Here is a 24,102-nt window from a genome sequence, read left to right as displayed (position 1 = left end):
TTCAATCTCGTGTAGCGTAGGGTAGCCTTGAACTCCTGATCTTCCTGCTTCCTCCTCCCAAGTGCTGAGATTAAAGGTGTGTGCCACCACTGCCTGGTCTATATGGTTAACTAGTGGTTAGCTTTGCCCTCTGATCTCCAGGCAAGCTTTATTTGTCAGAACGCAAAATATCACACAACAGGCATGTGCTACCATGACCTGCTCATTTTGACTTTAAAATCACTTTTATTAATATCAGAAATAAGAGAAAGTGACGTACAGTCGTTACTGCTGACCACAGAACAGGCTGGCCTGACCAGCAGAGTGAGAAAGGAAAGTCAAGGATCCTAAGGGCTGGGCTCATCACAATCACAGGACCGGGGTAAGGACACAAACATACCTCCAGGGGAACACAAAGCCACTGTGACAGTTGCTTTGGGGTTCAATCAGAAGGAACAGTACTTAAATTCTACCACAATGTTAGGACAGCTAGCCAGGTGTGATGGGGACAGCGACCTTGTCCTCTTCCTCCTGGATGGAGAATGTCAGAACTGATGGGCAATGACAGAACTGTCCTGTCTGAGCTCTACTGCAGGGGTGACCTGGGAAGAGCCAGCAGCCAGTGGTGTGTATAACCATTTATCACCTGTGATTAAAGCCTGGCTCCCACCCTGGCCTTGCTGTACAGAAACGCGTTCCACTCTCTCTGCTTGACAGAGTGTCATCTCTCCTCAGCTTTCTCCAGAGGCCACACAAACCTGTTTCTCATGGCTTGTCTAAACAGGAAATAGGAATTCCTCAGACATTTGGTACGTGACACCGTGACCATGAACTTGTGCTTATGCAGGCTGTTTACTCTTGCAAAGAAAACCAACTTGTTGGAACCGCAAGGTCTGTCATCATCTCAGAAACCCTCGAGTGCCCCACTTAAAACACTTCATTGTGCCTGCAAACAGAGTTTAAGAGCCTTGGTGATGAGTTCACTGCATTCCAGGGAGGATGCCAGGTGTGTGTGTGTGTATGCGTGTGTGCACTTTTTATCACAACACAAGGGAACTGTGAGGGCATGAGGAAAGCCCTCCTGCTTCATCTCCACTCAGTTTCCAGTTTGCTGTAGTCATGGTTTATGAAGCCCTGCCATGGGATATCACTCCTTCACAATGGGAAATTCAAGTTAGATTGTATAACTCTGGACAAACAGATGGGGGAGGGGATGAGAAATGTCTCAACAAATGTATTAATGGTTTTTGAAGATCAACTGAGGATCTCATTCACAAAGCAACACAATTTACCAGCCATAAGAGCCCTTACAGAGGACAAAGGACTTGCAGAAGGGAGTCCTGGATAAAGACACTGAAATGTTGCTGCTTCACAGGGGAAACTGTCAACACAGTCAGCACCCCAGTCAGTGACAAAAACACCCCACGGCCTCCAAAGTCAGGTTCTGTCCTTGTCCTTGGGGCTGTCCATCCTATTCAGACTTTGCTGTGTTGTCTTAGATAGGGTTTCCATTGCTGTCATTAAACACCATGTCCAAAGGCAACCTGGGGAAGAAAGGGTTGACTTCACCTGGCAGCTTATAAGCCCATCATCCAGGGAAATCAAGGCAGGAACTCAGGGTAGGAACCTGGAGGCAGGAACTGATAAGGAGGCCATGGAGGAGTGCTGCTTACTGGCTTGCTCCAAGGAGGAAGAACCAGGACACAGTCATGTTGTGGAATACCTAACTATGTAAAGATCTGTTACATTTGTTTCTGCTGTGGAATATCACTTTAACTGTGTAAAGATCTGTTACATTTGTTTCTGCTGTGGAATATCGCTTTAACTGTGTAAAGATGTGTTGCATTTGTTTATGCTGCATTTGTTTAACAATGTATAGATATGTTATATTTGTTTATACTACATTTGTTTAATTATGAAAAGATGTGCTGCTGTTTCACCTTGCCTGCCTAGGGCACCTGATTGGTCTAATAAAAAGCTGAACAGCCAACAGCTAGGCAGGAGAGGGATAGGCGGGGCTGGCAGGCAGAGAGAATAAGTAGGAGGAGGAATCTAAGCTTGAGAGAGAATGAGGGAGAAAAAGAGGGAGATGCCTGGGGCAAGCTAGCCAGCCACCAGCCAGCAGACACAGAGTAGGACATACAAAAAGAAAGGTAAAAAGTCCCAAGGGAAAATGAAGATGAAGAAAAACAGGTTAATTAAAGTTAAAGAAGAAAAAAAAGCTAGCCAGAAATGAGCATAAGCTAAGGCCAGGCATTCATAACTAATAAGTCTCCATGTCATGATTTGGGAGCTGGTTGGTGGCCTAAAAGAAACCTGGCCCAGCAGTGGTGGCGCACACCTTTAATCCCAGCACTCGGGAGGCAGAGGCAGGCCGATCTGTGAGTTCGAGGCCAGCCTGGTTTTCAGAGCAAGATCCAGGACAGACACCAAAACTACACAGAGAAACCCTGTCTTGAAAAAAGAAAAAAAAAGGAAAGAAAGAGCCTGGTACACAGTCAAAAACTGAACAAAGCAACACCAAACTCCAATAATGCAAATAGCTCAGCATTCCAATATCAGGGGTTCACTCACAATATTCTGGGCTCCAAAGGGCTTGGATAGCCACAGTCTGCTATTTACAGCCAACTCAGGCTGCTCCACTCCATTGGCTGTAGCTGTCTTTGGTGACTGTCCTGTGGTACTGGTATTTCCAATACGCTGGGGTCTCTGCTGCACTCTCATCAATAGCCTATCCTGGGCTTTCTTCAGCCATGTGGTGCCAAGCCTCAGCTTCGCTCTATGACCCTTTCAATCCTGAAGCTTCTATTGCAGCCGAGGCTGCCCCTTCACCAATGGCCTCTCACAGTGCCAAGCTTCAGCTGCTCCCTCCATGACCCCTTCATGCCTCCGAAACCAATACTACTTGGGAAACTCTTAAATCTTACCAAGTTTGGCTGCCAGCATAAGGGATAGCCTTGGCAAGCTCAGGACCACAGCCTCTTTTGTGCTGAAGCCTAGGAAAAGGTTTCAGAAGATTCTGCCTCAGTGATGCTGGTCTCTTCTTAGTAAAGACTGATTGTTCAGACCCTGCTGACCAGTATGAGTGAATTCCAGTAAAGCAGAGGTTTCACTTTAGTGGTTCTTAATTTGATGTCAGCGGCTCCAACAGTCTTTAAGGAACTCTGAAAACTTCCCTCTGAACCACACAAGCCAGGCCTTCACTGTCTGTCTCCACTGCTCTCAGCATAATCTTCCAAGTCCCCACAATATCCCACCAAGCTCTGAGCACTCGGCGGCTTTTCCAACCCAAGGTTCAAATGCTACCAGTCCTCCGCAAAACACATGGTCAGGTCTGTCACAGCGATACCCTCCCCTCCAGCCTGGTACCAATTTCTGTCTTCCAGTTTCTATTGTTGTGGCAAAACACCATGACCAAAGGAAACCTGAGGAGGAAAGGGTTTATTTAAGCTTACAGTTCAACATCACAGTTCCATATAACAGAATACTATCCAGCAATAAAAGAAAAAAAATCAAACTGTGGATGCAAGCAACAAGGATGAATATGCAGAGAATTATTGTGAGAGGAAAAAAATGCCAATCCCAAAAGGCTACATTCTGTAGACAGATTCTATCTGTATGACATTAATTGTAACATCTACACTACAGTGTCCCTGTTGGCTGTCGGAACATTCCCATGCCACCAGGATCTCCTTTGTTAACTTTTGTAGACACACACACTTCCCCTCACCTCAAGCTCCCCTAAGCCCCTGGTAGACTAGCAGCCACTCAGAGTGGCTAGGCCACTATGCCCTATCCCCATCCCAATCCAGAGTCTCTAACCCCACATTAATGTTTTTGTTTTGTTGTTGTTATTGTTGCTGTGTGTGTGTGTGTGTGTGTGTGTGTGTGTGTGTGTGTGTGTTCTGAGACAGTTCTTACAACATAGCCTAGGCTGGCCTGGAACTTGTAACAATCCTCCTGCCTGTCTCCTGAGTGTAGAATTAGTGATGCATCATCACATCCAGCTAAAATATTTTTAATGAAGGTAAAGCTTTTCAGGTCTTCCACTTGAGACTGAAGCTGGCAAAAAGAGAGTTCACTTCCTTTTCTGGTGGTTGATATGTAATAGAGAAATACACACACACACACACACACACACACACACACACAGTGTGTGTGATCACAAGATGAAGATCTTGGATCCTGCTTTTATGGTTTGTTTGTAAAATACAGGAAAACAAATGCAACTGTAGGTTCTTGGCTTTTCTATAGGAGAAAATGACCGAGAATGCCTAACACAGGGAGCCAGAGGGCACTCAGTGGTCCAGAGCACTTGTTGCTCAATCATGAGGACTGGGAAGTTCAGGTCCCAGCCTCCACATCAGCACCCACAACTGTTTGTGACTCCAGCTCTAAGGGATCTGATTCCCTTTCCACATCCATAGGCACCTTCATACACATGCAAATATACTCACAGAGACACACAGAAATCTTTTTTTTTTTAATTTATTATTTATTACATATACAGTGTTCTGCCTGCATGTATTCCTGCAGGCCAGAAGAGGGCACCAGATTTCATTACAGATGATTGTGAGCCACCATGTGGTTGCTGGGAATTGAACTCAGGACCTCTGGAACAACAGTCAGTGCTCTTAACTGCTGAGCCATCCCTCCAGCCCCAGAAAGATTTTTTTTAAATGCCCAACACAGCACCACACACAAATAGGTCAGACCTAAGAAAAGCTTTGATCATCCGAGACTTTGATTCAAATGTTGCTCCTGCACATGACAACTGGGGCAGAGGGCGTGGCAGAACTACAGTTAGAAGATCAGCACTCAGGATGTCTCCTCTGCAGCCATCACACCGCTGGAGCCGCTAGGAGTGACTGAGGGATGCTGTAGCCATGGCTTTGACCACAGTAACAGTGGGGATGGAGAGATGGCGAGGCAGACTTCCATCACCACATGGCAGCTCACGACCACCTGTAACTCCAGGTCCAGGGGACCCAACATCCTCTCCTGGCCTCCACAGAGAACAGGCATACACACACACACACAGACACACACACACACACAGACACACACACACACACACACACACACAGACACACACACACACACAGACACACACACACACACACACACACACAAAACATTCACAAACATACATGAAATAAATTAAAATTAAACAACAGCTTCATCATGTGCATCTTTAAGAAAGAACAGAGCAGGGCTGGAGAGATGGCTCAGAGGTTAAGAGCACGCCCACGGACAAACACTACCGATTAAAAAAAGGACTAGAGCCCTCCACCATCTTCAGTGAGCGGCCTGCTACAGGACTCAATCTGGGGCCAGTCCGGATTGGGTGTCGTGATTGTCAATCGTCTGAGCAGACCGCAGAGTTTGATTGGTGGAGGCTGACCCCGGGGGTGGGACGAGTCAGAAACACGCCTCCGGCGTCGCGCTGGGGCCGCCGGGAAGGAGCCCAGAAGGAGCACCCAATAGCCGTGGCTCGACGCCGCGGGGGCTCGCCTGGGCTAAGCCAATGGCAGTGGTCGGGCGGAGTCACGTGGCCAGGAGTCCAGGAGAAGCACCAATGGCGACGGCCCGGCGGCCGCGCGGGGGCCGCCGGGAACCCGGAAGTCCGCTGAGCCGCCATGGGTGTGCACTGTGTGGCCATCGGCGCCTGCGGGCGAGGTAAGATCGATATCGGCGTCCCGCGGATGGTCGCCCGCGCGTGTGGGGCTGCGGCGGCCGGGGCGGCCGTGGCGGCGCTGCTCTCGGCCGCGATCGCGCTCCACTGGCCGCCGCTCCACGCAGGTACCGGCCGGGGCCGCCCCTGCGGGCGGGTGGGGCCCGAGCCGGGCGCCGCGGCGAGCGGGCGGCCCTTTGCGGGGTCCGACTCCGCCGAGCGCGTGCGCGTGCGCGTCCCGCGCCGGGCGGCCGGTGCAGCGGGCCTGACCGGGGACGGGGCTGCCCGGCTCCCGTGAGTTGTTGGGGGCCTGGAAGGGCGAGATCTAGCGCGAGAGACGCCGGCCGTTCCGTGAGCAGGGATCGTGGGCCGGCTTACCTGGCCGCCGGTGCCGGTGCCCGAGCGCGAAGCTTGCGCAAGTTCTTGGAGGAGGTGGGAGGAGTCGAGGCGTGGCTCGCCCTCTTTCCTATACCTTCCGTTTTGGGGGGGACTGTGTCCTGGGGGGGCTTCTTTGAGAGATGGGCTCATTCAAGTGACTCGCGGGATTCGGAGCCCCAGCTAGACACTCTTCTTTTTTAAGTTTCCCTACGTAACCCTGGCTTTGTAGACCGCCGAGACACATCTAAGGCTGTCCCAGCAGTTGGAGTAGGAGGTGGGTCCCTTTTCAGATAGGGCACACGGGAGGAAGAACTCCGTGGATTGAGCAAATGGGTCATTTGACTCTCTCATCTCATAAAGCTTTCTTCCTTGTGTGTGGATGGTTGCTTTTCTAATGTCTCCTATACATCATCCCATTTCATACATGGCAAAGAGAGAGCGCTGTTGTCTACCTTTGTGCCGACAGACGGTACATAGAGGCTCTGAAGGAGTGACCGAGCTGGCATTTCCCAGGAGTGAGCGACTGAAGTGGCGAAGTTGACTGTTTGCTGTAGAATTCATTAGGAAGGTGTGACCAAGGGCTTCACACTTGTTGATCATAGCCAAGAGCAAAATGTGGAGGAATTTTGGCTTTTTGTTTTTCAATTTAAGTAGTTGGGAATGCTCTGGAGAAGTGGTACCTCCAAGTCTAATGGCAGTCACACCCATAAAAAGACTTTTAAATACTTCTTTATTTATAGACTTTTTTCCCTTGGTTTTTCTTGCCTTATGTTCACTCTGATTTGTAACTTTTTCCTTTGTACGTATCTGACGTTTCATTACAACATTGACTTGCTAAACTGCCACAGAATGGGTAGAGCTCTGGGCTTTAGTTCTTCAAAGCCCTTTGTGCTTAGGGTGGGTCTCACTAAATGTAAGGATTGCTGCCATATGATCCAACTTAGAAGTCACATTAACTTACAGCACTTGGGGCATAAAAGTGGTGGTAGTTATCCTCAGCCATGGTTTCTTTAAAGCCAACAAAATGCAAACAGGTGCTACCTGTTTGTCCAGACTCTGGATTGTCTTGGTGACAAAGTCACTTATGTAAATAGCTTTTACGTTTTAAGTAGCCTCTTAATACTTAAGTGGATAAATCCACTAAGTGTGGCAGTAAGCCAACTAAAACTTGATCCAAGAGTGTAAAGTGTTGGGAAATCTAATTGGCCTTCCTCCAGCCTTTTACCACCAGAGCTCTCTGTCTTGATGTCAAGTGACTGACTCTTCAGTGTATTCACGTTATCCTAATGTGCCCTGTTGTGGAACAGATTAACAGTCATGGGACAAAGACAGAAAGCAGTGTATTCTTCAGTGACAGCAAAACAGGAAACCTTGTGCTGGTCTCAGAAGTCTTCTTGTACTCTTAGCATTCCCTACTTTTTGGTATAGTTTGCTACCTGTTGCTGTGATAAACACCATGACCAAAAGCAACTTGTGGAGGAAAGGGTTTATTTCACCTTTTTTTTTTATAATTTTTTTTTAGATTTATTTATTTATTATGTATACAGCATGTATGACTGCAGACCAGAAGAGGGCACCAGATCTCATTACAGATGGTTGTGAGCCACCATGTGGTTGCTGGGAATTGAACTCAGGACCCTGGAAGAACAGTCAGTGCTCTTAACCTCTGAGCCATCTCTCCAGCCCTATTTTACCTTCTATTTCCAGGTTACAGTCATCTTTAAGGGAAGTCAGGAAGGAACTCAAGACAGGAGCTGAAGCAGAGACCATGGAAGAACTCGGTTTACTGGCTCAGCTGACTTTCTTATACTACCCAGTGTAAACAGACGGTTCTGGCCTGCCCACCAGTTCCTGAATAACCACTCAGAGGCTTAATTATAAATGCATGGCCAGTAGCTCAGTCTTATTACTAACTAGCTCTTACACTTAAATTAACCCATAAATCTTTTTTTTTAAAGGCTTCATTAGTTATCCAATGACTTCCTCCAAAGCTGACGAGATCAGTATCATCTACATTTTATAGCTGGATTAGCAAAGATCCACAGAGAGAGTGGCCAGACTAGTCGAGATGTGTCCCTCAGACTCACTGTCTTGTGAGGATGAGTCCCCAAGACGATTTAGGTGGCTCCTGGCTGGAGTACATAGCAGCTGGGATAATTCTTATCTATGTTTAGCCTTGTGTCTTGGTACCTTTTCTCAGTACAACATTCTCATCTTGCTTCCTCTCTGTCTGGTTGGCGACTCCTGACTCCACTCTCCCTCTTCCCAGCATTCTTAGTTCGGTAGCCCCGCCTATACGTCCTGCCTGGCTACTGGCCAAACAGCATTTTATTAAACCAATTCTAGTGAGAAGTCTTTAGAGTGTGCAAGAGGATTCTTCCACAGCAACCTGGTACCACCTGCCTGGGGATGGCATTGCTTCCAGTGAGCTGGGCCTTCCTACATAAATCAGAATGCAAGACAGTTTCCCCACAGCCATGGCCACAGGCTAATCTGATCTGAGACTCCCTCTTCCCAGGTGACTCTTGGTTGTGTCAAACTGATAGAAAAATAAAAACTAACCATCACAAGAGGCCTGTGGATTTAGTGATACCATGTGGGAAGTTTGCTTAATGCAAGAATGGTAGGCCACACTCAAAAGTTAAAATACGTAAATATTAAACTCCCTAGAATAGCCCAGGATAATTTGGCGCTTGTCTTACAGCATTCTCTCCACAAGTCAGCTCACCAGACAGTGTGGGAGCATGGTGTGGGAGACACAGCTGTTTCAGAACACTGGCAGGAGTCAGGAGAGCAGGGCAGAGCACTGGGTCCTAGTTGGGATTATTTATTTATTCATTCATTCATTCATTCATTCATTCCAGAGCTGAGGACCGAACCCAGGGCCTTGCATTTGCTAGGCAAGTGCTGTACAACTGAGCTAAATCCCCAACCCCTTAATTTATTTTTATTTCATGTGCATTGGTGTATTGCCTGCATATATCTGTGTGAGGGTGTTGGATCCCCTAGAACTGGAGTTACAGACAGTTGTGAACTACTGTGTGGGTGCTAGCTAGAAAATGAACCTGCGTCCTCTGGAAGAACAGTATGTGCTCTTAACCACTGAGCCATGTCTCCAGCCCTGTGGTTTGGATTTTACTTGGCATTCATACAGTTCTAGTTAAAAACGGAACATGCTGTACTTCATGACAGAGATTTCTTTTCCCTACCAAATGATTTTAGAGAACATCTGAGAAAGATTTGATGCTTTGGGCTAATCAAGTAAATAATTTGGCTAAAGAACAAGTTATTTTGCCTTCAAGTGGCAGCGTTTTGGTAAATGGTGTAATATTCACATCTTGGTGAGCACTGAGTCACAAAGCATGGCCAGGAGATAAGAGATTGGAGCAGAGTCCATTACTTCTAGCAGGTAAAGGACATGGATTTACTCTCAGAGCGGTGTCCTCCCTGAATACATGGCAGGAGATCGGTCCTGTAGGAAAGGGCTTTAGGGGCTGGCACATCCTAGGTTACGGTGACTTTTCTGAGCATGCTCAGTTTTAGGTTATCGTTCAAGAAGGAATGATGCTAGACACATTCTGGGCTGCTTAGTTCAAGGTAGAGAGCCCTGTTGAGGGTGAAGATGACAGACGCAGACTCTTCTTGCCATGCTCAGTTTCGGTCATAAAGATGGTGGACATAAATGTTTCTAGGCATGCTCAATGAGTCTTTACTTAGTTGTCTAAAAGAGTGTCCCCGGCCACCTCTGCAAGTCTCTCCCAGTATTAACTGAAACAGAAGGAACAGCTCAAGGTACAATAAAGGAGGCGTTTGCCCAGAGGTGCCAGCGTCACTTAGCAGCTGACCGAAACATCCCGCCACCTCTCCGGAGCCTGTTTCTCATCTGTAGGTGGATGGTAATGGCTGCTACTGGGCAGGATGGCCTTAGGCCTTCAGCCTGGCACTTCTCACCCACAGTGATCGGATGATGGTACAGCATGCTCTAGCCCGAGTGACAGGAGGGGCTTGGGGAGAGGGGGGTCTCATCACGGGTGTGACAGGAATGGGAGCGAGGTTTCACAGGGGTGAGTGGAGGCTCAAGGGGAGGGCAGCGGTTCCTCAGATCTCTTTTCTCTCTGCAGTGGACATTGAGTCCCGTGAGGGGACACACATGCTGAATGTTGTCATTCAGGTGTATCCCAGGGCACCAAGAGAGGGCCTATGCCGTCGGTGTGTGTGTGGTGAGGACAGTGTAGCTGGGAGTGCCGGTGTGGACAGAACCTGTGGGAAGGAGCCACGGAGACAGGAGGGGTGATGACAGGCGGCAGGGGCAGGCTTCTTTCTTCTCAGGGCCGCAGGAGCCTTTCTCTGCCAGAGGTCCCCTGTAGGCTCCAGAGGTCCCCTGTAGGCTCCAGAGGTCCCCTGTAGGCTCCAGAGGTTCCTGTAGGCTCGGGAGCTGGTGAAGGTGGTTGGGTGTGGAGATCACTTCTGTCTTTACATCTGGGCATCTGTACATGAGCGTCAGAGAGAGACTCCAGTCCACAGTGCTTACCACCTAGGCACGAAGACCTGGATCCTGTCAGAACCCTAGGACCCTGGCCAGCCAGTCCGTAGTCAGAGAGCCTGGCTCGGAAGGGGAGGGGAGGCTGGGCAAAGCCTCAGTCAGTGAAGTGCTGGCTGCTCTGGCATGGGAACTGCGGTGCTGGGGAATCAGACCGGAGGATCCTGGGACTGGCTGTTGAGCCAATCTAGCCAAATTCAACAGCTCTGGGCTCAGGGAAAGACCCTGGCTCAGAAAGTGAGGTGGAGAAAGTGACAGAGGAGAACATCCAGCATTGACCTCTGGTCTATACACACACGTGTACACACACACACACGCACGCACGCACGCACGCACACACACACACACACACACACACTTACTACTTCCTCGCCCACATACAAAGGAAAAAAATACCAAGGTGGACCGCTCCTGAAGAACAGTACCAAGGTTGACTTTTGGCCTTCATGTGCTTGTGTGTGTGTGTGTGTGTGTGTGTGTGTGTGTGTGTGTGTGTGTGTGCGCACACCCCCACCCCAACCACGTCCCCATGGGAAATAATGGAATTTTTATTGAGTAACAGTTAGCAAGGTCAGGCAGGAAGAGTCTGAGGTGACTTTCCCCCAAGGAGCTGCTGGAGTTTTGTGCTGAGTGATCTTGTTGGCCTTTGTTTTAGGAAAACAGTGTTTCCAGGGATCCTTAAATTCTATAGAATCTGTAGGTAGTGCATAGAATCACGTTTTATGATCCTAGAGACTTCATTGGGTTCTGTGGCGTATCCCGGCATTTCCTTACGGCTGATCTGGTGTAGCTATTAAGACAAAATACACATCTCCAGGATGCTATTCAGGAAGGGCCAATTACAGTGGAGGCAATCAGACTCAACAAGGTGGGGTGTTGTGCGGGTGTGGGTTCACACAGGTCCATGGAAGAAGACAGTACCGTGAGGATGTCTTCACCTTTCTAGATGCAGGAGGACTCAGCCCTTTCCTGAGACCCCTTCCCTTAGCCAAGGGCATTTTTATTGTTCTCCAGATTTACACTTGAGCAAGTTGATTTCCATATCTTCAAAACAAGCTGACTGGGCCTCCAAAGACAGGGTGCCAGATGCAAATACTCAGTGAAGGACTATCACAGTGTGCTGGAATCTTCCAAAACAAGTTTTGCATAGGCTTTGTACCCTTGGGAAGCTCTGACTCGAGTCACCTGGAGGGCGACTGTAGAAACAAAGGTAACCGAGAGACAAAAGGTGGATTAGGGCTAGGTGCCGCACTCTGGAGCCGGGCCAGGTGTGTGTGTGTTGGGGGGGGGGGGGGAGATTCTATCTGTGCGGTTGCTCCACAGTGCCACCTTGAGCCTGAGCTGAGATGTGCTGTTTAGAGCCTTCCTAGGTCATTTAGTACAACTGAGTGTGGAAGTGCAGTTGGGAACAGTAGGGTGGATCTGTCAGACTTGTCTGTGGAGTAAGGTAACAGAAGGGAGCTTGCCTTCCAGGTGTGAAGAGAGAGAGCCCTCACAAGCTTTAAGGGTGAGAGTTGAAGTGAAAGAAGAGAATGTGTTCAGTGGCCATCTATACTTGAGGTTGATAAACGCCGGAAGGTGAAGTGTCCCCAGGGTGTCTGGCACGTCACAGAGGGCCCAGCAGTGTGCTGCTGTCAGACCGTCTTTTCTGACCTTTGCCGCCCCAGAAGAGAACCAAGAGCGAAGCCTCCAGATGAAGTGGGTTCATGGGGCAGCTCTGGGAAGCTGTCGGATGGTGGGGTGCTCTCAAGTCTCTGATGACCTCATCTTTCTGTTTTGCAGTTTTACAAAGAGCGTTCTCCCTGCACCCAGCACACGCACCAAAGGACATGGAGAATTTTTTCCAGCTGGTGAGGAACATTGTGCCTGCTCTGACCTCGAAGAAACACAAGGGGCAGGACGGAAGAATAGGAATAGTCGGGGGCTGTCAAGAGTGAGTGCTGGAGAAAGGCCTCCCCTGCCTGCCTGTCTGTCTGTCTGCCTCCCTCCACCAGCCATCTGCGCACCTACCTTTCCCCCACCGGTCCGTCTGTCCGTCCATCTGTCCGTTCATCCGTCCATCCGTCCATGTGCGGTGATCATTTGCAATGCAGCCTGATAGAGTGCAAAGTGCTTCTCTCTCATCACCGTTCTGACTCAGTAAGAAAGGGTCTGAGCAGCCCAGCTGACGGGCCCGCTGGTGAGCGTCAGTGTGGCCATGCTTTGGGTCTCTCCCTAGTGTGTGTCCATGTGCTGTGGAGTGCTGTGAGCTCCCGCGGGCCTGTGCGGCCTTTACAGGTTCGCACGTGTTGGTACCCATGCTGCACACTGTGCTGTCTTCACAGCAAGAACGGGTACTCAGCAAGCCTTGCCTGCTGCGCAGTTTGAAAGTGTTGCTGAGTCGTGCGTGACTTTGTATAGGACCTAGTTTTGTTGAGACTCACTTTATCTTCTCTCTTTACGGCTGCGTTCAGTGTGTAAGAATCTGTAATCTGTCCTTGTATGTGAGTCCTTCTGCCTGGCCCAGCTCTCCCCTTGCTCCTCTTTGAGAGTCTGCCCACACTTACGTCACTCCTCTGTGCACAGATAGCTGCATTGGTTTTCTTGAGACACTTTCCCACCTGGCTGGCCTCAAACTCACAGTCCTCCTGCCTCCTCCTCCCAGTGCTGGGTCACAGGTGTGATCCCACTGAGCCTCGCTGTTTATCTCCCCCTGGGTTTCCAGCCTTCATCTCCGGCTGTCTCAGCTTTCTGTCTCAGCTTTGCCGGTGATTGATTTGAAATGGCTTCCTACTTGGAGATTCAGCCTGTGTTCACCTTTTCCACGTACCACTCTGCTTCACAGTCTGCAGAGCAGCTGATGAGAGCTTTGGGGACAGAACTGCCGAGTGGTCCAGCCTCCAGCTCTGCTTTTCCCTCGGAATTGTCATTCATAATTAGATTCAGAATTTCCAGCTGGCTGGGCGGTGGTGGTGCACGCCTTTAATCCCAGCACCTGGCAGGCAGGGGCAGGTGGATCTTTGTGAGTTTGAGACCAGCCTGGTCTACAGAATTAGTTCCAGGACAGCCAGGACTGTTACCCAGAGAAAGCCTCTCTTGACAAACAAAACAGAGCAGAAATTCCCGCCGAAGTCGTAGCTGGTAGATTTCGATGTGTCTACAGATGGTGGGCTGTGTTGGGGTCCTCCTGCCCTCCCTGTGGTTCATCGGGAGGTAGAGTGCTTTGGCAGCAGGGGAGCCCCCTGTGTTCCCGGGGTGCTGTGGTGGAGACTGACTGCCTGTAGGCTTCTTGGCAGCAGTGATAGCGCCTGCTGTGGTAATCTGGAGGGGACCCGAGCCTTCTGGGGCCCCGGTTGGTTGCACTTTAAATACTGTCATCTGACACTGCTCATCCAGAGCATCTGCTCTAGAAACCGCCATTCTCCAGGATAGGTCTGGATGGATGACTTCTGGTTTGGATGTTCCGTTAATCTGGCTAAGACTCCCCTCAGGTGTTGGCCTCTGTTACCATCTCCACTGTCCTCTCCCCGGTGCCTTCCAGGTGCTGTGTGGAGGACTGAGCTCCTGTGGGCCTGAGCGGCCTTTGTCCACTCCGCAGTGGCCTGTTGTGAAGAACCCTGCCTGTGGGAAAGTGAGAATGTGTGTGGTCCCCGTGTGGTCCTTTCTCTGGTGATTTGGACACACTTTGTGGACACCGTTGTGGAAGAGCAGGTCACATGTGGAGAAGGGCCCGGGTCCTGTGTGCTCAGCGTTTGTCCCTGGTTGGTTTTACAGGGGTGGGCACAGATGACAGCGCATACCAGTGGCCATGAGCACAGTCACTCTGCATGTGAACACCATGCCAAGCATGCTGCTGTGCTTAGAGATTGCCAGGGGCCGTGAGAGCATGGACAGGAAGCTGGGGACCACACAGCAGGGTGCAGTGGCTAGTATGGCTCTAATGGCCCTGTGTGGCTTCTGCTGGTGTCACTCACAGAAGACCTGGTCTCTGCTGACTGCCTTGGGTTGGTGGTCACCCCACCTCGTCCCCGGCAGAAGCTTGCAGCTCTCTCTAGCTCTTCTTGTACCTGGTAGAGTCTCACAAGCCAGTGTTGAGAAACGATCCCAGGTTTCCTGTGAGGCTTTTCTAGTTCTGTGTGAACGTTTACTGAGCATTCCTGCCTGTTGAGTTTGTGTTTGGGGCCTGGAGTCTGTATCACTTGTTGATAATTCACATCTGTCCACATATTTTTCTTTCTTTCTTTTTTTTTTTTTTTAAAGATTTATTTATTATGCATACAGTATTCTGTCTGCATGTGTCCCTGCAGGCCAGAAGAGGGTACCTGATCTCATTACAGATGATTGTGAGCCACCATGTGGTTGCTGGGAATTGAACTCAGGACCTCTGGAAGAGCAGTTGGTGCTCTCAACTGCTGAGCCATCTCCAGCCCCCACACATGATTCGTATCTGTTTGCATTGGTACCTGTTCCTGGCAGACACGTGTTTGCTTCACTGACGCCATGATTCCAATGTCTCCGTTTTAGGTACACAGGAGCTCCATATTTTGCAGGAATCACAGCTCTGAAAGTGGTAAGTTTACCTCAGAGTCTTTTATTGGGGTTTCTCTGATTAAAAGTTGGGTTATTTAGGGACCTGGGCAGATGGCTGCACATGTTAGAACACTTGAAGTGCACTCAGGAGGGCCTGAGTTCACATTCGAGCACCCACTAAAAGCCTGGCCATAGATGCCTGTAACCTCAGCATTGTTTTGGTTTTTGTTTGTTTTTGTTTTTAGGGTGTTTTTTTTTTTGAAGGTTTATAAAGTGACTTTTTTTAAATTACATTTGTGGTATTCATTGATTACATTCGCAGTATTCATTCAAAAATTTATGATATTCATTAATTACATTAATTGTATTGATTTATTACATTCATGATATTATGTCCTGATACTACTGTCCATTTGTGGGGTTTTTCCATCACACAAAACAGAGATTCTGTACTTAGTAAATCATTGCTCTATATTCCTTTCTTCTCTATCTTGAGATAACGTCTAATCTTTCTGTCTCCATAGACAGAATTTGTATATTCTATATATTTCATGTAATACAATTCTGTAGTATTTGTCCCCTTTTTTTGGAATGTAAAAATGTTTTATGTACAACTTCAGGAGAAGTAATACACAGATAGCCTGAACATAAAAACATAACCTCAGCATTGTTGAGGGCAGAGACAGGAGGATTCCCCGAGGTCTACTGATCACCAGCCTAGCTTCAGGTTCAATGAGAGACCCTGTCTCAGGGGAGTTTACCTTCTAGAACAGAACGTGACAGCTTTGGGCACTCTATGCCCGCTCAGAGCTGAGGGTTGACTTGCGCTTTACCTCACTAAGAGGATCCTGGGAGGCCTCTGTAGGCTGTGATGTCAGCAGCTGGTGTCTCTAATCCAGCTAAGCAGTTGGTATAAAGGGTTGGGTTGGCTGAACCGGACCAGGCGGAGTTGGTGCTGTGGTTCTGCTCCCCAGCCTGGAGGGAAAAGAAGTCTGCTGTATCTCCAAGCATCTTCTGCCACTTAGCCTTCCTCAAAGCCACTGGCTTCTCCTTTCATCGGTACTTGGGCTTGGGGGCATAAACACTCAGTAACGGAGGTGGTCAGACATCGTCTGCATGGTGTGAGAGCCGGAGCGGAGAGCTACTTGTGGTCCTGTTGAATGTGGCCTTCTCTAAGCACACCTCTCATTTCACTTCCCAGGGTGCAGATCTGACCCACGTGTTCTGTGCCAGGGAGGCTGCGCCTGTGATCAAGTCCTACAGCCCGGAGCTGATCGTCCACCCAGTCCTGTGAGTGCACTGTGGGTGTCTGCCTGCCGCTGTGTGTCCACACTCACGCCTCTGCTGCGCTCTGGGTGCTGCATGGAGTGAGAAAAGTATAATGAAGCCAGGCCTTGTGGCACACACCTTTCCCCCCAGCTAGGGCTCCGGCCGGACGCTTTCAAATCGGAGGCCAGTTTGAACTAACAGACCTAGCAAATAAAACTTTTAAAAGGTTTAGGATGTAGCTCATGAAGTGGAGGTTTGATCCCCAGCACCATAAAAAAGAAAATCATAGCGAGTCCATCATCCTGCCTCAGCTAAGACAGTGAGAGGACTAGAGGAGAGACCTGGGACACGGGAGCCGCAGATGATGCTGTGCTGTGGAGTGTGCCAGGTTGCCTGAGGCACATGCTCACAGTGCTTGCTTGAGCTCCGTGTGGTTCAGTGGATAGCTCTGAGCTGAGCAGAGCCTGTCCCAGGGTCCCTCAGAGCTTCAGTGATGACAGGGCCCACATATCGCCCTGGGCAATGCCACCAAGCACTGAAACTCAGCTGACGGTGCTTGGGGCAGGATCGTTCTTTTGTCCCACTTTATCCGCAGTAAACTTAAAGTGGGGTGGAAGAGGTGCCTGAGCAGGTGAGGACCCCCATGGCAGCTCCCAACCATCCACAGTGCTAGTGTGAAAGGAGCGGATCCCTCTTCTGACCTCTGCAAGTACTAGGAACACATGTGCACAGACAGACAGACAGACATGCAGGCGGAAGCAGCCTTTAAAAGCTAAAACAAGCTGGGCATGGTGGCGCTTGCCTTTAATCCCATCACTCGGGAGGCAGAGGCAGGTGGATCTCTGAGTTCAAGGACAGCCTGGGCCACAGAGCAAGTTCCAGGAGAGCCAGGGATACACAGAGGTTGAAAACAAACAAGCTAAAACAAAATAAACTCGTCCATGGAGAAGACTGGAGATGAACAGGTCAAATGCAGGGTGGGGTCCAGACTGCATCCTAGGACCAGGACAGGATGGGGTTGTGGTCAGCTGCTCCGAGCTGACTGTCTGCACTTGAATTACTGGTGATATTCTGGAATGTGCACATGTAGGATGCTCACATGAGCAGTGGCTAGGGAAAGGGGTCTGTGGGGACTTCCACACTATTGTACAAGGTCACTACAATCCTCAATTATTTTCAGAATAAAATGGTTTGGAGCTGAGATATATAGGATCCTGGGTTCAGTCCCCATACCACACACTCTAAATGGTATAAAATAAGTCACTGAAAGCCTTGAGAACCATTCTGCCTTTCCCCTTTTTAGTGACAGTTCCGGTGCTGTTGAGGAGGTGGAGAAATGGCTTCCCAGGCTGCACGCCCTTGTTGTGGGGCCTGGCCTAGGCAGGGACAGCCTTCTTCTCAACAACGTCAGGGTAAGTGGTGTCACTGTTCAGCGCTCTGCTTCTCATAAACTGCATTGGGGCACAAGTATTTCTTTCGATCTTCGGGCCCAGCTGCACACCATCGTTGTTGGTCTTCAGGCCTCAGATTGGCAGTGGAGGGAACTGTGTTGTGGGGCAGAGGGGAACCGAGGCCACCAGCATCAGTGAGGGGCTTCCAGAGCGGAGCAGACTGGATGAGAGTCTCTGCTCCAGGAGGAGCAGCAAGTTTATGTCCTTCTAGTGGGACCCCGCTTGCCAGGGTTCCTAGTGGTGATTCAGTCTCTGCAGCTCTCAGTTAGGGACATTTCCTGAGAGGAATTGAGCCGTGTGCTGTTGTGTGACTAGGCAGTGTGTGGTGGCATCTGTAGTCGATAGAGCAGTGTGTCGGGCTTTTCCTTCTTCCCAATTGCACGGTGTCCTGGGGTTCAGTGCTCTCAGCGATGGTGTATCTGGACTGTCTGCTGGAGCCCGGACTCTGCTGTCTGAGGATCAGCCTCTTGTTTTGCACTTTAAGAGGCCGGGGCTCCAGGAGGATGTGTGGACCCTGTAGATGAAGCCTCTCATCCACAGGCTGAACCTAAGTTACCCAGAATGCTTGGTCATCACAGCATGTTTCCCGTGCCGCTTGTCTGTGGGTCCTGGGGACACTTTCCTGGGAGTGTGCACGTCTCTAACTCTTAGACTATTTGTAATGGCTGTATCCAATATGTACCTACTGTTAGGCTTTTGGCTACTTCTTTGTAAGTGAGGTCTCTGCCTCCCAGTGCTGGGATTAAAGGCGTGTGCTACCACACCTGTGAGTGATATTTTAAATGTTCACACACACCTTCTCAGGGCTCTGCTCCTGGGTGCTGGAACTCACCCTTCTGAAAGAACCATGGCCCTTTCCAGTGTTTAAGCAATAGCTTTGGGCGGCTACTCTGCTTTGTCAGGGAAAACTAGAAGAGACCTTGGTGCCACTTTGCCAATAGCATGAAAATCAGAAATGAACCTCAGATATGAATGGCAGCCCCCTGTGGTTAACAGTGAAGCGGAGAACAGCAATCAGGCCAGAGTGTTGTTGAGAGGAACGGGCTTCTCTGAGGCTCATGTGTCCTGCCCTTGCTTAGGGGGCTTTTGTATCCACACTTGGAACCCGTAGGCCAGTATCAGACAACATGTGTGTTTGCTACGCTGGCACATTCCTCGGTGTGCTGACATTGTATGTCAACTTGATACAAGCTAGAGTCATCAGAGAGGAGGGAGTCTGAATGGAGGAAAGGCCTCCATGAGATCCAGCTGTACGGCATTTGCTTAGTGATTGATGGGGGAGGGCCCAGCCCGTTGAGGGTGGCGCCGTCCCTGGGCTGGTGGTCCTGGGTTCTGTAAGAGCAGGCTGAGCACGCCATGGGGAGCAAGGCAGTTCTCCATAGCTGCATCAGCTCCTGACTCCTCAGTGATGGGCTATGATGTGGAAGTGTGAGCCAAATAAGCCCTTTCCTCCCCAGGTGCTTTATCCACTGTGTTTCCCACGGCACAGTCACCCTGACTAGGACACCCAGGAAACACGCACTGAGAGGGTCAGGGTCCGGTCGCAGTCACTGTCTCCTCGTGTTTTCTACTGCTTGTCCATCACTTTTTCCTTTCAATCTTGAAAATGGGCTTGTGTGCACGTGCTGCGTGTGTGGGTGTGCACATGTCACAGTGCCCCACACCTGTACTTTTTAAATGGGAAGAAGCCCTTGAAGCTTTCAGTATGGGATTGAGGTTTAATCCTGCCAGGGGAGAACACTTCACTATTACATGATCACTTGGTAAATAAAAGCATAAAATAAAATGGTAAGAAAAGTGGATAACTGTTGATTTGGAGAATCCCCAAAAATTGAGACTTGAAATACTGAAGTGGAACATGAGCTAGGTATTTGGCAGTGGCAGATGGGTCTTCATGGGCTAGCCTAGGAGCCACATGCGGGGCCGCCCCTGCTGCTTCATATTGGCTGTGCTGCTCGCTTGCTTGGGACCACATAAGACTGCCAGCCCCTTTCCTCCTCTAGAGGAGATGCACTTGTCCTGTGGGAGGTCCCGGCAGGCTTACAGCAGGCCGGGAAACGACCAGGGTGAGGAAGAATGGAACTTGGACCGGCCTGATTTTGGTAACCGGTGCTGGGCCAGGACTTTAGCCATATTTAAGCACAGTACAATCTCTGAAAAAAGTATTCAGACAACAATTACCGCAATCCCAAGTGCACAACAAATTAAGACATGTTTACATTGAGACTTTTTACAAAGTCCTTCTGGCTTTTTTCACAAAAATGGGTGCTGTTGACTGAGACAGTGCCCAGGATTTAGGGTCTCGGGAGCTTGACTGAGGTAAACGTAATGCCTGTAGGTTTCAGGATTGGCCTGTTCCTAAGACAACATAGAAGTCACGCAGGCTGTTGTAAAGTACAAGTGACGTCACTCATGAGGATGGTTTGTGGCCCAGAGTCAGTCCTCAAGATTTAAGGGAAGAGGTAGGATAAGTAAAACAAGTTCTGGGAGACACGGGCAGAGCCTGTCTTAGACAGCAAAAGATCACCAGGCTGTAAAGCTGCATCCCTTGCTGACATTCCGGGGGAGCACCTGAACCCCTCAATCCATTGAAGAGGTGAGCTGTGTCTAGCTTGCCGGCCTCTCCTGGGCTTAGCCGTTCCTGCGAGGCCTTTTGCCGTCTATATCGTTCAGCTTGTCTGCTTTTCTGGCAGGGCATTTTGGAAGCAACCAAGGCCAGGGACATCCCTGTCGTCATCGACGCGGTGAGTGTGGCCTCTCATCTCCCCACACAGTCAGCACAGGGTCTCTGAGGCCCACCAGTGAAGGTGCATCCTTGTTCTGCACAGGATGGCCTGTGGCTGGTAGCTCAGCAGCCAGCCCTCATCCGCGGTTACCAGAAGGCCGTTCTCACCCCCAACCGTGTGGAGTTCAGCAGACTCTGGGAAGCTGTGGTGAGTTCTTGGGCTGTGGGGAAGAAGAGACCTGCCCTGGGGTGAAGTGGGCTCCAGGTTGTGCCCATCTCAGGCACGGACCTGTCTCTGCGGGGAGACTGACGTGCAGACCCCAGTAGATGTTTGCCCTGGCTCTGTCACCGTGCTTTTCACGCCTCCTATAGTTCCATGTGAATTTACTGGATGAAGGACAGTGTGATGGGCTTGAGCCAGGAAGTGCCTGCTGTGCTCACAGGCCAAGCCACTCCCTGTCCTGAAGGGCTGATTTGTAAAGCTACAGCCTCTGCTCCATGGAGTGTGGGGACAGAGTGAAATAAAATGAAACCATGAATCCTGTTAATGCGTGTCCCAAAAGCCTGTGCTCTGTGGGGGAGGGGCGTGCCTATCACCTCATCCAGATTTGTGTTGTTTCTACAAACCTGGACTAGCCAGGTCGAGGAGGACAAGTCTGGATTAAGCGTTGGTGTCAGCATCCCTTGCAGGGCTTGGAACCAGTGAAGTTCTGGCCACTTCCTACCCTCTACCCCTCAGCTCTTAACCAGTGCCCTTGATTTCTTTGGCCGTGAGCATCTGAGACTTGTGACAGACAGGGTGGGTACTCCCCTTGCCCCCGGTGAACCCTGTGTGTGTCCAGGAGGACTTGATTTTCTCTGCTTGTCCTGTGTTGTAGTTCAGCAGTCCGATGGACGCCACAAACCAGAGTGACTCCATTCTGAAGCTCAGCCAGGCCCTGGGGAACATCACAGTGGTCCAGAAAGGAGAACAAGACCTGATCTCCAATGGTCAGCAGGGTGAGTGTGGACTTGCCATGCCGCTCAGAGGCCATGCTGACATGAGCCTGGGAGCCTCACTGATTCATACCTGTGGACAGACATTTAACCTGCCGGCCACAGCCTCTGTCAAGTCCTCGTGGGTTTGCTCTGGGGTTTGCACGGGGCTGTGGTGACACAAGGCATGGTGTAGACCTTCATTCACTGCGGGCTTAGCAAGGGTCCTAGACCTTGCCCTCTGCAACACACACACACACACACACACACACACACACACACACACACACACACACACACACACTTTCAGGAGCGGTCTGAGACAGAGATCTTGCATAGTCCTAGGCCACCATCCGTAGCCTGTCACTTCCCTTTCACCGAGGCACCCACACATAGTAATAGTCACTTGAGTCTTTAGTTGGATTGTGTCTTGTTATAACTGGGGAGTGGAGGAAACCTCAGTGCTGACTTGGAAATGTCAGTGGCCTCCCCCGGGAGCCTCAGGGCCGCTCCGCCACGAGCAGAGTGGAGGCAGAGAGGAGTGCGTGGTGTCCTGGTACGCTCGCCCCTCCGCACCCTCAGAGATGGCCAGGCCACCAGATTGTCGAGTGAGATCTGGAGTCCTTGATAGTAACCTCAAGTCAGAGTCCTTAGAATACCCAGGGACACTTGGTCCCGCATGTGCACCAGCTCCTACCCACCCTGAGCCAGGACAGGAAATGCACGGAGTGTTCTCAGGGCAGCCGGACCACAGCCATGAGGCGCTCCTGAGGCCAGCACACGCAGATGCAGCCCCAGGTTGAAAACATTTCCCCGGGAAACAGTTTTCATGTGCACAGGCACATAATGGGTAATGGCAGTGTCCATGTGGGTACCCACCCAGGGGTGCTGCTGGGGGACTTTGGAGGCATGGTTGAGATGGCGTTCGGGCGGGGCTCTGCTCAGGGGCTCGTCCTCCGTGGTCTGCGAGGACAAGGGGAGGGCAGCTCCTGGCGTTGGCACTGATGCCTGCCCGTGTCTGTTCTGTGCAGTGCTCGTGTGCAGCCAGGAAGGCAGCGGCCGCAGGTGTGGTGGGCAAGGAGACCTCCTGTCGGGCTCCCTGGGGGTCCTGGTGCACTGGGCCCTCCTGGCTGGACCGGAGAAGACAAATGGGTATGGCACACCTTCGTCGTCCCACTCTGATCCTGTTCATCTCGGCAGCTCGTGTCACAGTCCTTGGTGTCCCAGATGAACTGTCAGTGCTCCGTGGGAGACATCTGGGACCAGGTTCCCCTGTCCACAGGAGCTTCTACACACATGCTGGACCCAAACCTACCCCGAGGGTGGGGCCCTGGCACTGGGGAGAATCCGAGCAGCCACCCTGTGGAGAGTTCAGCAGGGCCTCCCATAAACTGGAAGTAGAGAGCAGACAGGCTGGAGGCGTGGCCCTCTGGACACTGGTCCTCATCGGTGTGAGATCTCTAAGGCTTACAGATTGCCCACACGTGACCTGTGCTATGGACCCTTATGGCCACACATGCTAGGTATGGGGTACCCAGTTTCTGGAGCCCCACTTGACACCGCTGGTGCAAACGGTGTTTCAGGTGGACTTGACTTTGCTCGGTTCTGCAGGGTAATGGTGCTTAGGGTGGTTCTGGCTTGTCCTGTGGCCCAGGGTGGGGTGTGCAGTGGAGTAGCAGGGCGTCTGCCACATTCTGAGGCAGCCGGTGAGCACCCTTCAGCCCACCCCCAGCAAGCGCCTCCCTCACACCAGGGAGAACTGCTTCCCTGTCGGGTTCCATCTAGGGATGGGAGCCAGGCCTCCCGGTGCTTCCTAGGCCAGGGTCGGCTCAGCCAAGCTGCCCTCTCAGCCCGGCTGGCCTGAGCTTGCCGTTTGGGAGTTGGAGGTAGAAGTGGGGTGAAGTCAGAGCTCTCAGCAGGCCCTACAGCGAGCGAGCGAGGCCTTTGGTTCTGCTCTTGTCTACAGCTCCAGCCCACTGCTGGTGGCTGCCTGGGGTGCTTGCACGCTCACGAGGGAGTGTAACCATCAGGCCTTCCAGAAGTACGGCCGCTCCACGACCACTACCGACATGATCGCCGAGGTAGGAACGACCTTCAGCAAGCTCTTCACCACCTGAGCCAGTGCAGACTGAGGGATGCCACAGACTGTCCTCCATGTACGGGCCATGGGCTCAGCTGCACACGGCTAAACTAGCTGACAGGATTGGGACACAGCCGCTGCCGTCTATCCTGACTGAAATAGAGTTGATATGTTCTGACACTAATCTGGTCTTGTGCGGTTTTCTTGGCTTCTCAGCAGTAGCTGAGGAGAAAATAAGAATAAAAATCCTCCCAGCAGCCCAAATGGATCTGGGCCTGCTCTGAGACAGGACATTTGGAGTCTGCGCTCTCTGTTTCTTGCGCCCTTCCGATACTAGACGCCCCCTCACAGGGCTCCAGTTCTCGGGTGGCTGGTGGGTGCAGGGTTTGGTTTAATTGAGGTTCACAGGGGCCAGTGGGCATTCTTCGGCCCTAGAGTTTTCTGCTCAGTGAGTGGGTGTTAACTCAAGTAGTTCAGAATCACCAGTGGCCATGCACCTGAGGTCCTCAGAGGCCCGTGGGA

The 24,102-nt window shown here is 50.8% G+C and overlaps 1 protein-coding gene across 12 annotated transcripts; it reads left to right on the top strand.

Annotated features, from left to right (window-relative positions):
- Nucleotides 1-5,519: 5,519 nt before the first annotated feature.
- On the top strand, nucleotides 5,520-23,871 carry Naxd (NAD(P)HX dehydratase). 12 transcript variants are annotated; one of them, XM_076553752.1, is made up of 11 exons: nucleotides 5,650-5,781; nucleotides 11,586-11,781; nucleotides 12,354-12,504; nucleotides 15,075-15,120; nucleotides 16,282-16,370; nucleotides 17,653-17,761; nucleotides 20,494-20,544; nucleotides 20,629-20,733; nucleotides 21,404-21,524; nucleotides 22,532-22,652; nucleotides 23,467-23,871. In XM_076553752.1, exons 2-11 carry the CDS (start codon nucleotides 11,658-11,660, stop codon nucleotides 23,615-23,617), a joined length of 1,068 nt encoding a protein of 355 aa, XP_076409867.1. In that variant the 5' UTR covers nucleotides 5,650-5,781; nucleotides 11,586-11,657; the 3' UTR covers nucleotides 23,618-23,871. The 12 variants fall into 12 exon arrangements, with proteins under 12 accessions (XP_015855304.1, XP_006981390.1, XP_076409865.1 ...); XM_076553751.1 differs by lacking the exon at nucleotides 5,650-5,781 and adding an exon at nucleotides 5,872-6,085; XM_006981328.4 differs by lacking the exon at nucleotides 11,586-11,781 and having other exon boundaries at nucleotides 5,521-5,658.
- Nucleotides 23,872-24,102: the final 231 nt, after the last annotated feature.

This window comes from Peromyscus maniculatus, chromosome 17 (genome assembly GCF_049852395.1).
Source record: "Peromyscus maniculatus bairdii isolate BWxNUB_F1_BW_parent chromosome 17, HU_Pman_BW_mat_3.1, whole genome shotgun sequence".
NCBI classification, from domain to species: domain Eukaryota; kingdom Metazoa; phylum Chordata; class Mammalia; order Rodentia; family Cricetidae; genus Peromyscus; species Peromyscus maniculatus.
The sequence above is the reverse complement of the archived record's forward strand: the minus strand, read 5'-3'. Positions and strand labels throughout refer to the sequence as shown.